Source organism: Siphateles boraxobius, unplaced genomic scaffold, assembly GCF_051911475.1.
Source record: "Siphateles boraxobius isolate OS27281-9 unplaced genomic scaffold, OSU_SipBor_1 130, whole genome shotgun sequence".
Taxonomy (NCBI): domain Eukaryota; kingdom Metazoa; phylum Chordata; class Actinopteri; order Cypriniformes; family Leuciscidae; genus Siphateles; species Siphateles boraxobius.
In genome coordinates this window covers 18,121,058-18,134,849 of record NW_027508734.1, presented here as the reverse complement: position 1 = coordinate 18,134,849, position 13,792 = coordinate 18,121,058, and the positions used below count along the sequence as shown (strand labels likewise).

General features: G+C 39.3%; 1 protein-coding gene across 1 annotated transcript; it reads left to right on the top strand.

Annotated features, from left to right (window-relative positions):
- Positions 1 to 1,723: 1,723 nt before the first annotated feature.
- her8a (hairy-related 8a) lies at positions 1,724 to 4,814 on the top strand. Its single transcript, XM_077227280.1, has 4 exons — positions 1,724 to 1,925; positions 2,861 to 2,956; positions 3,101 to 3,179; positions 3,669 to 4,814. Exons 1-4 carry the CDS (start codon positions 1,863 to 1,865, stop codon positions 4,136 to 4,138), a joined length of 708 nt encoding a protein of 235 aa, XP_077083395.1. The 5' UTR covers positions 1,724 to 1,862; the 3' UTR covers positions 4,139 to 4,814.
- The last annotated feature ends 8,978 nt before the right edge of the window (positions 4,815 to 13,792 follow it).

Here is a 13,792-nt window from a genome sequence, read left to right as displayed (position 1 = left end):
GTGGTAGACAAAATCAAATATTTTACTAGCAACTGCTGTAGGCTATTATAATGGAACACATTGGTCTGTCGAATTGACTAACTTTGTATTAGTAATTAACAATTAAGCGTCCAAATAGGCCATATTATATATTCATGATCATGTTGATGACTTTTTGTTGATTTATTGCAAGTCGATAATCTGATAAGCCTTCAAACTTGTTTGCCTTCAAATAAATCTAAATTTTCCCCAAATAGCTAGGCTAACACGAAACCAATTATTCAGGAATAAGCCCCAGTGTTAGTAGGCTACATAGCGCAATTTATGTTACAAACCTCAAAATGTAGGTTGTTGTGGAAAACCTATGAGGTCATGATTATCTCTTGAAAGTGCGTATAACGAATGTTATTTATCGTGCCATTTATACCCCAAAAAGAGTTTTTGCGTGCATATGCTATGCAGTTTCCGCGTGCATATGATACGCACCTTATGGCGTCTAATAGCATACGTACGCACTCCCCACCCCTACCAAAGGGGGTTTCAGTGCGTAGCATCTGCACGCTAAAACCATTTTTGGCGTATAATTGGCACGAGAAATAACATTCGTGGTATAGATACGCACTTTCATGAGATTGTGTTCACAAAACGAGTGTTTAATGTTTTCGCGAGCCATTGAAAGCCAAAGTTTGAAGCTTTGAATAAACTGATTTTTCTGATTAATTTTTTTTCATGTATAGGCCTAGGCTATTTTAAATGTTTTTTACTTTTTGAAATATGTCTATAGGCCTTTATTTCCCCAAAACGTTTCCGTTCACAAGCAAACTAATATTTTTAAAAACGTAGGATTTATTAAATTAATGTTTAATTTTACACGTTTTTTCTTGGTTGGTGACAGCAAACTGTCAATTAATCACAACCAATTCTCCTATTTAATCGAACCAGTCTTTCTGTGGGCGCTTTGTTTTTCTGGGCTGCTGAAGAGTTTAAGATGGTCATTAGAGATTTGGCACCCTGTCTATTATTCCGTTGACTGTGGGTCATTATGGCCGGACAACAGCAGAAAAAGAGATCTTGGCCTGCCTCAGTGGAGTGTGCCCGTCCCGTAGGTGAAAAGAACAATGGTGAAGGGGTAGAGGGGATGGGTCGCGCGCTGTGGAGGAAGGGGTGGGAAACTAGTAGATAATAGTAGTTCTTCCACTGTGAAAACACTTAAAAACTAAGATTTCTTTGCTATTGTTGCGCGTTACCATCCTCCAACCTTTACCATCTCTGTCTTTGTTGGGGTAGCTGATACCCCATTCTTGTTTTTGTTTACATATTGAATAACATTGCATCTAAAATGCAATAGTTAAATATGTTTTTAAATGCAACGTAATGCATTTAATGTCCTTACCTATACCAGGTTAAGAATTTAACAGGATAATAAACCATTTTATGCATCCACAGGTGCATCCTTATTGTATTAATAGTTTTCATTTTAGTGTTTCCTATCGTCCCTAAATAAAGTGAGAGCCACTTTCATTTTTTTTTTTAGTCAAATGTGTGTAACTATATCTGAAAGTGAGTCACTTGTGAAATCAAACTTTTGAACTCCGTGGTTCATCTCAGTGCTCCAGCACTATGCGTGGAACGTGGGATTCGTTCTATTTAATAGGCCGAACCCGAGACTGTGGGAAATTGTGCAGCAAAAAGCACCCATGTATTGTCATGGTAATTTCGGTGGGTGGAGGTTTGAGGGGGAGTGAGAGTACATGTTAAACGAGGTTAAGTGAGCTTGTTTAGTTCCTAGTTTTATCAAGACTACGCCACCTCAAACTTACAGAAGTGGTCGTGGGAAAGCGAAAACTTGTCTTGTTTTTAACTAACATTAGAAGTGCAGAATAATGACGGCCTCCAATATCGGCAATGGCCCGGAGAAAAATGTCAGCGCAAAAGAAGAGCGAAAGGTAGGCTATGTGACGACGCTGTCGTCATTTTGTATTGTTTTGTGATGTATGCAACTATGGTAAAATATGTACTTATTTGTTCATGGGGGATACAAGTAGAAAGCGTTTAAATAACTGAATATGAAATAGGGACATTTTTAGACAACCTTACAGAGCAGCTTTAAAAAGTTTGCTATATGCACATATTCCAGACATGCTGTTTGAGTGTCCTCTGGTAATTTTATATCGAATATATAAGGAAAACATAAGGTCTAAATGTCAGAAATAGCAGTAGCACTTACTAAATGGGCTATTTCAAAAAACAATTAGCCTAGATTGTTTTGCAAATCTTAACATTGTTTAGAATAACTTTTAGATGTTGAGTAGTTTCTTATGAATATGTAAACCTTATAATTGAAAAGAAATTGCAATTAGCATGTTTTGTTGTTGTTATGTAGTCTTAAAATGATTTGCTCTGATTGGCTCAAAGTTGATACATTTCAAGTAGGCTACTGCTGTAAGAGTGGTTAGAATAACTTTTAGATGTTGAGTAGTTTCTTATGAATATGTAAACCTTATAATTGAAAAGAAATTGCAATTAGCATGTTTTTTTGTTGTTATGTAGTCTTAAAATGATTTGCTTTGATTGGCTCAAAGTTGATACATTTCAAGTAGGCTACTGCTGTAAGAGTTTGACAGTGACTAAGTATTGAATCTTTAATAACCACTGACATAACTGAGTTACTTTGGTCAAGACTTTACAGTAGTTTATGTTAAATGATCACATTTAATGAACTCATTTGGGATGTCCAGAGAATATTTCACACTTCAGACACCTTGAAGAATTGGCATGTGTATTGTGAGTCTTATACTGTCAAATTGGTAGCGAATTAATCCCTTGTGGATGTTTAATGAATATCTCATACACACTAAAACCAGCTTGTTTATAATTATAGCTGCGGAAACCCTTGATAGAGAAAAGACGCAGAGAGAGGATAAATTCAAGCCTTGAGCAACTAAAGGGTATAATGGTGGATGCCTACAATTTGGATGTAAGTGACCCAAAAAAATATCATTCAAATATAAACACTCTTTATATTTGAAATCTATTTGCACCAATATAATTCAAATCATTTTAATACATTTATAATTTAAAAAAAATGTAAATGGCATTTTCCCTTTAAATTTTCCCACAGCAATCTAAATTGGAGAAGGCTGATGTGCTTGAGATAACAGTTCAGCACATGGAGAACCTTCAAAGAGGTCACGGACCAGGTTAGGCAGACTTTCTGGGCTAAAACCATTGTAGCTTACTTTTTCCACCCCGCACATTTTAAGTTAATATTATTTCAAACATATAAACAAACTCTACTTATCTTTAAGGGGCAATGTATGATTGTTTACATAAAAAATTAATGATATATATCATATTATTGAAGTATACAACTATATTTTTTCCCTGATTGACTTCAACATGTATTAGAATAATTGTTAACATTTAGTTTTAAAAGTATGTAATAAAAGATATATAAATAAGATCAGGTGCTTAATCTATATGTGCACTGATGATGATTTGAGGGCAGTAAATGTTTTGCCTTTGCACTGTGCACTTTTTTTTGGTATGCACTGAGCACTTTCGTATTTCTATTGCCTCCGAATAAAGACTTTAGATGATTATCTTTCTAAGGAAACTGTGTGCAGGATTTTATTATAATTACATGGCGTAAAATCACTTTCATGGTTCTATTTTGCTTTGATTTTCAGGTGGTAGTCACAGTCCAGGCACTGGATTTGAGTCTCGACAAAGATTCGGTAGCGGGTACATTCAATGCATGCATGAGGTGCACAACCTGCTCCTGAGCTGCCCTGGGATGGACAAGACTCTGGGTGCACGTCTGCTAAACCACTTGCTGAAATCTCTTCCCCATATCAGCACTGAGGCTGGTAGCACAAGTTCTGTTGGCTCCCTGAGCCCTGTTCCTCTGTCCCCGACCCATTCCCCTTTAAACCTGCCTTCCTCACAGGCTCACCCCCTCCACCTGCACACCCCTCCATCCCCTCAATCTCCTTCCCCACCCTCCAGTCCCACTCACTCGCCCAGAGTCCCACTGATTAGAGAGAGACCCCGAGAACAGCCCTCTCCCCCCAGGTCTCCTTCCCCTCAGTCTCCAGCACAATCGGCCCTTCCCCCTTTCTTTCTAGGGGCCGATCCTTCCATGTGGAGGCCCTGGTGAATGAACCCAACCTCCCCCCCCCGCCCCCACCCCCCCTTCCAATTTGCCCTCCGCTTGCCCATCCTGGCCTGCCCTCTTCTACCTAATAGTTTCCATTACTTTTGATCTCTTGAGAGGTTGTAGTGCTTTCCACTCAGAGGGGTGCGTCCTATTGGGTTACAAAGTCCCATGGGTATGTGTGGTATCATTTAAAGCACTGTACTGCATGTTTAGAAGCAAATTATGTTATGTGCATGCTTTTAAGGTATGATCATAAATGACACCAAAGCTGCCCTCATTGACTGTATATACTAGTATTGCTGCATTACTACTTATAGGCAAAGTTTAGATTACCTTACTTTGGTTTTCATTTTTTTTAACAATGATATTTTCATTAGCTGGGTTTTAGATGTGGTGTATTTTGTACATGTAGTAAAAGGGGTTTGTTGAAATTATGCATATTTCTCTACCTTAAATGGAAAACACTAGTGACTCAGAAAGGGTATGGACAAGATCATTTGTGAAAAATACTCCATCCTTGTATATTACAAGAAGTGAGGAGTCTGACTAGTACCTCATATTGAAGCAGTTAAAACTGATTTCCTTTATGAAAAATCAGAACTGTGCATTGTTTTTGTACTCTCAAACATTTGAAAATGATGATAATTCTGATAAAGGTGATTTTAAAATAATAAAATAGACGATCAGTTTGTGTCTGTGTGTGTGTGTGTGTGTGTGTTTTATATATATATATATATATATATATATATATTTAACGTCATTGTACCTGATATCTGGCTGTTAACCAAGTGACAAACAAAAACTGTTAGAATTTAGATTTCTTTTAATTTAATTTTTACTTTTACAAACAGCATCACACATTTAATTCTAAATGAATGTACTAATATTTTGCACATCCCATTGTATTTTCACTTATTATGAAAGTAATTTTAACTTAAACAATTTTATTTACTACATCTTATATAGGCTACTGTAACTTTGCTTTCTATTCAATACACTTCGTTGTAAATATGAAAAATGAGAACACACTTTTTCGGCTAACTTCCATAGTATTTTTGTCCTACTATGGAAGTAAGTAACTTCCGTCAACTGTCTGGTTACCAACATTCTTCAAAAATATCTTCTTTTGTGTTCAACAGAAGAAAGAACAGGTTTGGAGAGTGAGTTAATGATGACGGTAAGGCAAACAATATTCGTCCCATAATGTGAGAAAATGGTGCAATTAAAACAGCCTCTAGATGTCACTATTTACTAGTCACATGCTATGTCACAGAGTTACTAGTCATAGATTAAAATAATTAAAATAACTGCCCCCTACTGGATTATCGCCCATCTCCCTTGATATACATCTAAAGATAATATCTCTATAAAACATATGTATTTCTCTATTAAACATATGAAGAAAGTTTTTAGTTTACTATTAACATTTTCATCGTTGAAGTCAGTACCTGATTGCCTAATCCTCACCCCACAACTAATCCTAAACCTACCAATACTAGTTGGGTAATAATTTGACGGGGGTCAGAATTCTTTCTGAACGGGTTGAGGCTGGGATTTAGTGAGTTTGAAGTTAAAGTATTTGATGAACGTATAGCCTATATGTATCTATCTACTATATACTAGGCCTACTATTGAGCATTCACTCAATATTATCTAATTTTTGACAGAGGTGGCTTTTAGAGGCTTTTGCATCGGAGGTCTTCATATTTAGCGTTAGTCTAGCCTTCTAATTGTTAATTAGACTGTGTTGTGAAACAAAAGATTTTGTCTAGAATAGTTATGTTTTCAGTGACAGTGACAAATTAGTATGAAAAATGTCCAAGTTTTCATGTTATTATATTTTTAACAAAAATTTAATTTGTACCAAGCATGCGTTTTGCCCCTGGCCCACACTCTGACAAAGCCATTTGCTTCATACATTTACAGCAAAATCAGAGTACACGAAGGCTAGTTTTAGCTTAAAATTTAAAAGACAAGCAAAAATAGCAGTAGATAAATATGAATATTTATTAATGAACCATGCTGAAAATCAGCCTATTTGAAAAATATTGTAAGCTGATGCAAACTGGCTATCTACCTGATGCCTGAGGTAATTTTGAAATATAAGTCCAAATATTTGTATTCAACCACCTAGTTAAATTTCATTTAATATAAACAAAGGATGTGATGTTTAGAACATTGTACAGTACTTATGATAGTGGTAAGGGACTACCCCAAGTGGCTAGGTGCGTTTTACCCAACAGACTAGGTTTGAAAAAACAAATTGTCAAGGGGGCGTTTCCCCCCACTCGCTAAACTGGTTAGGTTTTGGATTAGAGCAGGCATTGGAGTTTGAAAGTGAACAGACAGTATTCAGGTGAGCGTATATTTAAGTGATGTTGTAGACCTAGCTGGATGTCAATCATTAATCTGATGCTGCATTGATAAAGGCTATATTCCAAAAAAAAACAATTTATTTACTGGAAATTAAATAAATAGGCTAAATAATAACAGTAGTAATCATAAAATCTGGAAACCATGTAATGAAAATTTGAAGTAGGACTATGCCTACAACAAAAAATCGGACAGTATCTCAACGCCCCACTTTACATTCCTGAAAATTAAAAAGGAACCATATGTTCAAGACGTGAGTAACAATTGGGAGAATGGAAAACAGGCATTTTTTCTTGTCATCGTCAATCATCACAAAATGACAATATAATATTAGATGGAATGAGTTAGGGTTCCAGCTGTTTCGGCCAACATGTGGTTCATTAGGGCCACCGGTGTGTTTGGACACGTCCTTGACAGAGTGATCTGCACCCACTCTTGTTCACCATGCATCCAGGTGGCAACTGACTGTTTCAACAAGACAAAACAGGAGTGGGATGGCCAACATTTATCTTCTAACTGGCCCTTTTGTTGACAGAACAAGGTTGCTAAATTTTGCTTAAAGACTTTCATATTTTTGTCTTTAAGCTTGTGAGGCCCACATACTCAAAACATTGGCCAAGCATTATTCATATACAAATTACTGAAAAGACTGGGTTTCAGTGACCAGGCTCAGTCTTATTTCAGACGACGAAAACTGTGAGCCTTGTGATCCCCAGATTCCCCTTGAGGTTCATTATTCAGTATCAGCTGGCGGAGCAAGAGCTCAGAGATGAATGGGGCTTTTGTTTGGCTTTGGATATTGTATGTGAGCGAAACAGATGGGGGTCGCATAGTTTGGGTGTACAGTGACACATAAAACCTTAGATTTGTCAGTTCTACAGTGTCATAAGCAACAGATCACACATTTATTGACTTTAAAATGTGTGGCAAAAAGTAACACTAGGCATATAAGGCCTTTTGATACCAATTAACATGACTTTAGAATGAATTCAAAGAAAACAGAATATTTGAACATTTAAAAAAAATATTTGTCACACAACAGGTCAATTTAAAATAAACTAGTGAAGGTAAAATGTGATTAAGCTTTATGGAGATATTCACAAGATACATACACTTCCTAACTTAACTCTTTTAACCTAAAATAATACGTAATTCATGAATTTTAACTTGAAATTTTACACAAATTTATAATAGAATTTCAAGTCTTTTAAGGCCCACATGTAGATACAGACATTGTCACGAGTCAGTGTTTGTTTGGACTTTCAGTTTTTATTTTGATTGGTTCCTGTTCTCCTTTGCTCTTTTCCCACCACTCCTTCGTATCCATGGTTACTGTCATTATCAGATCAGTTGTATCACCTGTGTTCTATTAATCAGTTCCATCTGTGTTTGTATTTAAGTTCCATCTGTTCAGTCAGTGTTTGTCTGATTTCTGTCTTATTTAGTGTGTGTTGCTAACTGTTCTGCCGTCCTGTTTCATTACAAATGAACCTTCATTTTGGAAATATATCCTCGTCTCCATCTGCCTTCCTGCAACCCACTGTGACAGACATTAACTCTTAAAAATATAATTTTGCAAGAACCATTTTGTTCCCCAAAGAAACCTTCAGTGAATGTGGTGGTTACAAAAATATATAAAGAAAAAGAGAAAAGAAAAAAATTATAATCAGTGTCATCAGAACATGTTGTTGTCATTGAAAAAGAAATTGAATGTCATTAATGCATACGCTATGGTTTTGGGTGATGACGTTTGATATTTCGTGCCACTGGACGATTGATTATTTGATTACTTTTGCCTTGTTGACCTGCTGGGGGAGTGGGCGCGCTGCTCGGACAATACACAGACTCAGACAATGTTCCTGCTGCAGTCCTGTGTCTTTATCAACTGTTATATCTCCCCTTACCAGGCGGTGAGGGAACTACATTTTTGGAGGCCCCAACGAGGATGAATGCAGTGCGAGTTGGCTTCCAGTGACGACAGCCCGCTTCCAGTGCCATTCAGCCTTCCACTCAGCCCAGGTGACCAGTGGAGTGAAGATGTTCGGTGTCCGTGTAGAGCAGAGGTCTTCAATCCTGCTCCTGGAGGGCCACTGTCCTGCAGAGTTTAGTTCCAACCTGCTTCAGCACACCTGCCTTTGTATATTCAAGTGATCCTGAAGAGCTTAATGAGCTGATTCAGGTGTGTTTGATTAGAGTTGGAACTCAACTCTGCAGGACAGTGGCCCTCCAGGAGCAAGATTGAAGACCTCTGGTGTAGAGGCAGGAAGGAAAGTGAAAGCAATCTGAGGTTTATCTTAGATACCAAGAGCGCTGCAGGATTCCAGCCTGCAAAAAGCATTTCTTCTATCACTTTGCACACATCTAGACTGAGAAACTCATGGATCACGTAGATGATCTGAAGCTTGAGGTGATAGGAGCAGTATATGCTCTGTCACAAGACAATTTGATTGAACTGTGTGAATTCCTATACCAAAAGCCGGTCATTTTTTATATCTGTGATTGTGAGACACATTGAGAGAGAGAGGCATTAGAGGAGCTTAAAGATGCGGGTATGGCAGAGCTTTTGTGTCTAAAAGACAAAATCAGTGAAATTCAGTGGGTTAATGAAAACAGTGATTCAGAAAGACAAACAGCACAGACGACTAAGAGAGTGTATGTAAACCCAGTAGCAGACACCACAGTAGCAGAAACCACAGAACAGGAAAAACTGCAAAAAGAAATCGACACATGACCATTTTGCTCATCGAGCAAAAACAGAGAGCAGCTAATCACACAACACACAGGTACACAACAGAACATAAGTACTGTACAGAGTTATTCCACGTTGCCAAGTCCAAATTTACAGACACAAGCTCTGATCTCCAGTTAATGACACACAGACCAGTCATACCTCCCTGGAACAGAGAATTCAAGATATCAGGACAGATAGGTGAACCTGGACAAAAAGATAAACTCATCTTTTCAAGTTTGGCCCATCAAATCGAACATGGATTGAGCAGGGGAGTTTCAGAGCTTGAAATAGTGAATGCAGTAATAAGAGCAATCGCACCAGCATGCAGCTGCGTAGTTACCTGGTGGTAAAACAAAATTTAACCCTGTCTGTGCTGAGACGTAAACTGAAAGCACATTATCAAGAAAGAGGTGCAGCTGCATTGTACAAACAGCTTACCTCCGAGGCGCAAAGTAGTAAAGAGACCCCACAAAGTTTCCTCGTTCGGTGTCTTGATTTAAGGCAAAAGATCCTGTTCGCATTCAAGGAAGTGGAATCCAGTTTGAAATATGACCCGAATCTAGTTCAGAGCATGTTTCTTCACACTGTCCTTACTGGCCTGCAAAATGAAAGTACCAGAAGTGATACCTGCAACCTTACTTGACAACCATTGATGGGAGTGCTGAAATTCTTTTTGATAAAGTCAATGTTGCTTGTGCAAATGAAACCGAGCAGCAAAACAAGAAGAAGCCTGTCTCAAATTAAAGAATCCATTCGACAACCTCAGATCATGTCCACACAGTTTTCTGCCAATGTGAGGGATCAAACCAACATGCCACCACCCCAGCCTCCGTACCCACCTCAAAGTTATTTGCAGCAATATTACAGGAGAATGGGGGCATCCCAGCAGTGGCACCCTACACAACGCTTCCATCCTCCCTCAACTCGTGTGAGAAAATGTCTGGCATGTCAGCAAAGCGGATTGGATGTATACTGTACTCACTGCTATAGGTGTGGCAGTAGCGATCATTTTGTGGCTGGTTGTAGAGCACGAGGTCCAACGATGTACAGAGAGCAGTCGTTAAATGGGACAGGGTCACGACTGCGGGACGAGGAATGACCGGATATTCAACAATGTTCCCACAACGCTGTGCACAGTGTAGAATCACAGGTTCGGACTTTAGACTGCGACAATGCGCTGCCTGTAAACAAACATTGTATTGTTCTAAAGCATGTCAAGCTAATCACTGGACAGTCCATATGAAACAATGTAACCAGACAGCAAGAGTACACACAAATTCTGCAATGCACAGAAAAAAACGTGGAGCCGACAAGTCTACACGCGCCGCCTTTGTATAGGAAAACAGTGCCTAGGCCCGTGTTACCTTCAAGGGCTCCTTGTTGATGCATTGTTGGATACAGGATCTCAAGTTTGTATAGTGGATGAACTGTGGAAAAGTGAGCACTTACCGAAAATCAGATTGAGAAATGTGGGTGAGGTAATTGACGCAACTGAAGGACTCAGGTGCGTCAAACGGACAGGAAATAATTTATATTGGGTGGATGGAAGTGGGTTTTGGTTTGGCATCAAAGCAAGTGGAAACAGATGAACTTGTCATACCTGTGTTGGTGATGAGGGGTAGTCAGCTTCGTTATTCTATCGTCGGATATAATGTGATCGAGCAAATGGTGAACATCAAGAGAATAACGCAGCCAATCACAAGTGAATTCCAGAGAACAGTCTGTCCTAGTCCAAAAACATCAACAGTTCAAGCTTTCATCAAACAAATCCATGCTGAAACACCAAGTGAATATACAGTCAAAACAATAAAGGAAAATGTTCATGTACCCAAACATACATCGGTACAAGTGGAATGTAGAGTGCAGACATACAGACCAAAGCAAGAGACTGCTCCTTTTTAAGCCTGACGTTAACCCACAGTGGGCAGAGGGGTTGGAGTTCTGTGAGATGATTGTAACCTTGCGGCGACATACATCTCCACACATAGTTGTCAGTGTTCAGAACCCTACGGATCATGACTTACTGTTAGTAGGCAAGATGGTCATAGGTACAGCACAACCTCTGCAGGCCGTTTATCCAACTGCAGCTTTTGAGGGACCTGGTTTAACTTCTATGACGGTCAATCAAATAAAAACTGAAACCAGCCATACCTCCGACATCACATGGGTTCCGCCAGTCAACTTGAGCCATCTCAGTGAGTCTGAAAAACAAATAGTTCAGCAAATGTTAAAAGAGGAAGCAGCTTCATTTTCCGAATCTGACAATGACATAGGTTACATTGAGAAACTACAACTTGCAATTTCCCTGAAAGACACTACTCCTGTTGCACGCATTTACTGGTCAGTGCCTAAACCCCTCTACCAAGAGATGAAAAACTACCTGCATGATCTCATTGCACAAGGATGGGTGCAGAAATCAAACTCACCATATTCCTAACCTGTCGTATGCGTCCAAAAAAAAATATGGCAACTTGCGTCTGCGTATCGATTTCAGAGAACTGAACCGGAAAACGCATCCTGATAGACAGCCTACCCCTTGTGTACAAGACATGATGAACAGTTTGGGAGGGAACTCCTGGTTTTCACTTCTTGATCAAGGGAAGACATATCAGGGCTTCATGGCCAAGGAGAGCAGACTGTCACGGAAAAGAAGTATCACCTACATTCAGGGAAATTGGAGTTCCTTGCCCTGAAGTGCGTTGTCACAGAAAAATTCAAGGATTATTTGTACTATGGCCCCATATTCACTGTGTATAGTGATAATAATCCACTTACTTACGTTTTAACCAGTGCAAAGCTAAATGCGACAGGATGTAGATGGGTGGCAGAACTTACGGATTTCCATTTTAACATCAGGTACCAGCTTGGCAAACAAAATGTGGATGCAGACACCCTATCCAGGATGCCACTGAATATTGAGACAGTAATGAAGGAATGCACGGAGGAATTGCCATCTGACTGTGTCGAAGCAATCATCCAATCTGTTGAGGCACCACACTTCAGCATCTCCGACACCATGGCATCGGAGCATGTATGCGAGCCATTACCTGTGGAGGAGATCAGACAAGCGCAGCGAAATGATGACCACATTGGACCTGTTCTACAGTTTAAAGTGTCCAATTAAAAGCCAAACAGGAGATCTGTTTAAGACCATGAGTGCACAAAATAAATGTTTACTGAGCAGTTGGGACAATCTTCTCCTGAGAGACGATGGCATCCTCCGTAGAAAGACGAACACCCAGACACAGCTTGTCTTACCTGCAAGGTACAAGCAGCGTGTTTTGAGAGAATTACATGATAACATGGGTCATCAAGGTCTTGATCGAACAATATATTTAATCAGAGAAAGGTTCTATTGGCCACAAATGCACAATGATGTTGATCACTATGTCACCAAGAGTTGTGTTTGCCTGAAATAGAAGAAATCATGTAGGGAGGCCAGAGAACCGCTCCAGAATATTGTCACTAATCACCCGTTCGAGTTTGTTTCCATTGACTTCTTACACCTGGATAAATGTAAAGGAGGGTATGAGTATATTCTACTTGTAGTTGGCCACTTCACACGATTTGCACAAGCCTATGCAACTCCCTCAAAATCGGCTAAAACTGTTATTAACAAGTTGTTTAATGACTACGCTCTGAAGTTTGGGTTCCCGCAAAGAATTCATCATGATTAAGGAGGGGAGTTTGAAAACCAGTTGGTGTCTCAGTTGATGAAGAGTTGTGGAGTTTCAGGATCAAGGATCACGCTGTATCACCCCCAGGGAAATAGGCAGGTTGAACGTTTCAACCGAACGTTACTTCAGATGTTGAAGACGTTGACTGAACTGCAGAAAAACTCATATTTGCATACAACAGCACACAATGTGAAGTTACAGGATTTTCACCATTACTGTTTGGAAGGTCCCTGAGATTACCCATTGATCTATTGTTCAGTTTGACATCTGAAGCCGGAACTACTGAGCATAAGGAGTATGTGAAGAGATGGAGACATGAAATGCAGGAAGCATCACCAGACAGACTGCAAAGAAGGTGGCAGAAAGAAACAAGAGGAACTATAATGGAAAAGTGAGGGGTTCTATGTTATGTCCTGGAGATCACGTCTTAGTGAGGAACTTGACACCTAGAGGTGGAACTGGGAAGCTTCGAAACCACTGGGAAGATGTTGTACACACAGTAGTCCGTCAAGTGGGAGGAAAAGGCCCGGTTTTTGAAGTAAAACCAGAACATGGTAAAGGAAGATCACGTGTTCTCCACTGTAACCTCTTGATGGCTTGTGATTATCTACCATTGGAGACTGATCTTGGAAACGAAGAATAGATAAAAGGAACCAGTGAAAAGACCAAAACCAGTAAATAGATGTGTAACAGGTCCAGAAGAAGAAGAGGATGAGGATGAAGATTATCCTTACTATAATTACCTACCTGTGGTCCATCCTTAGAAACCTGGGTGTGAAAACTGGCAAGATGAATACATACCTGAAATCCAGTTTCAGCAACCTGGGTAAGGAAACAAAGAGTTAGTAAGTGGAAACTTACCAGTTATCCTGC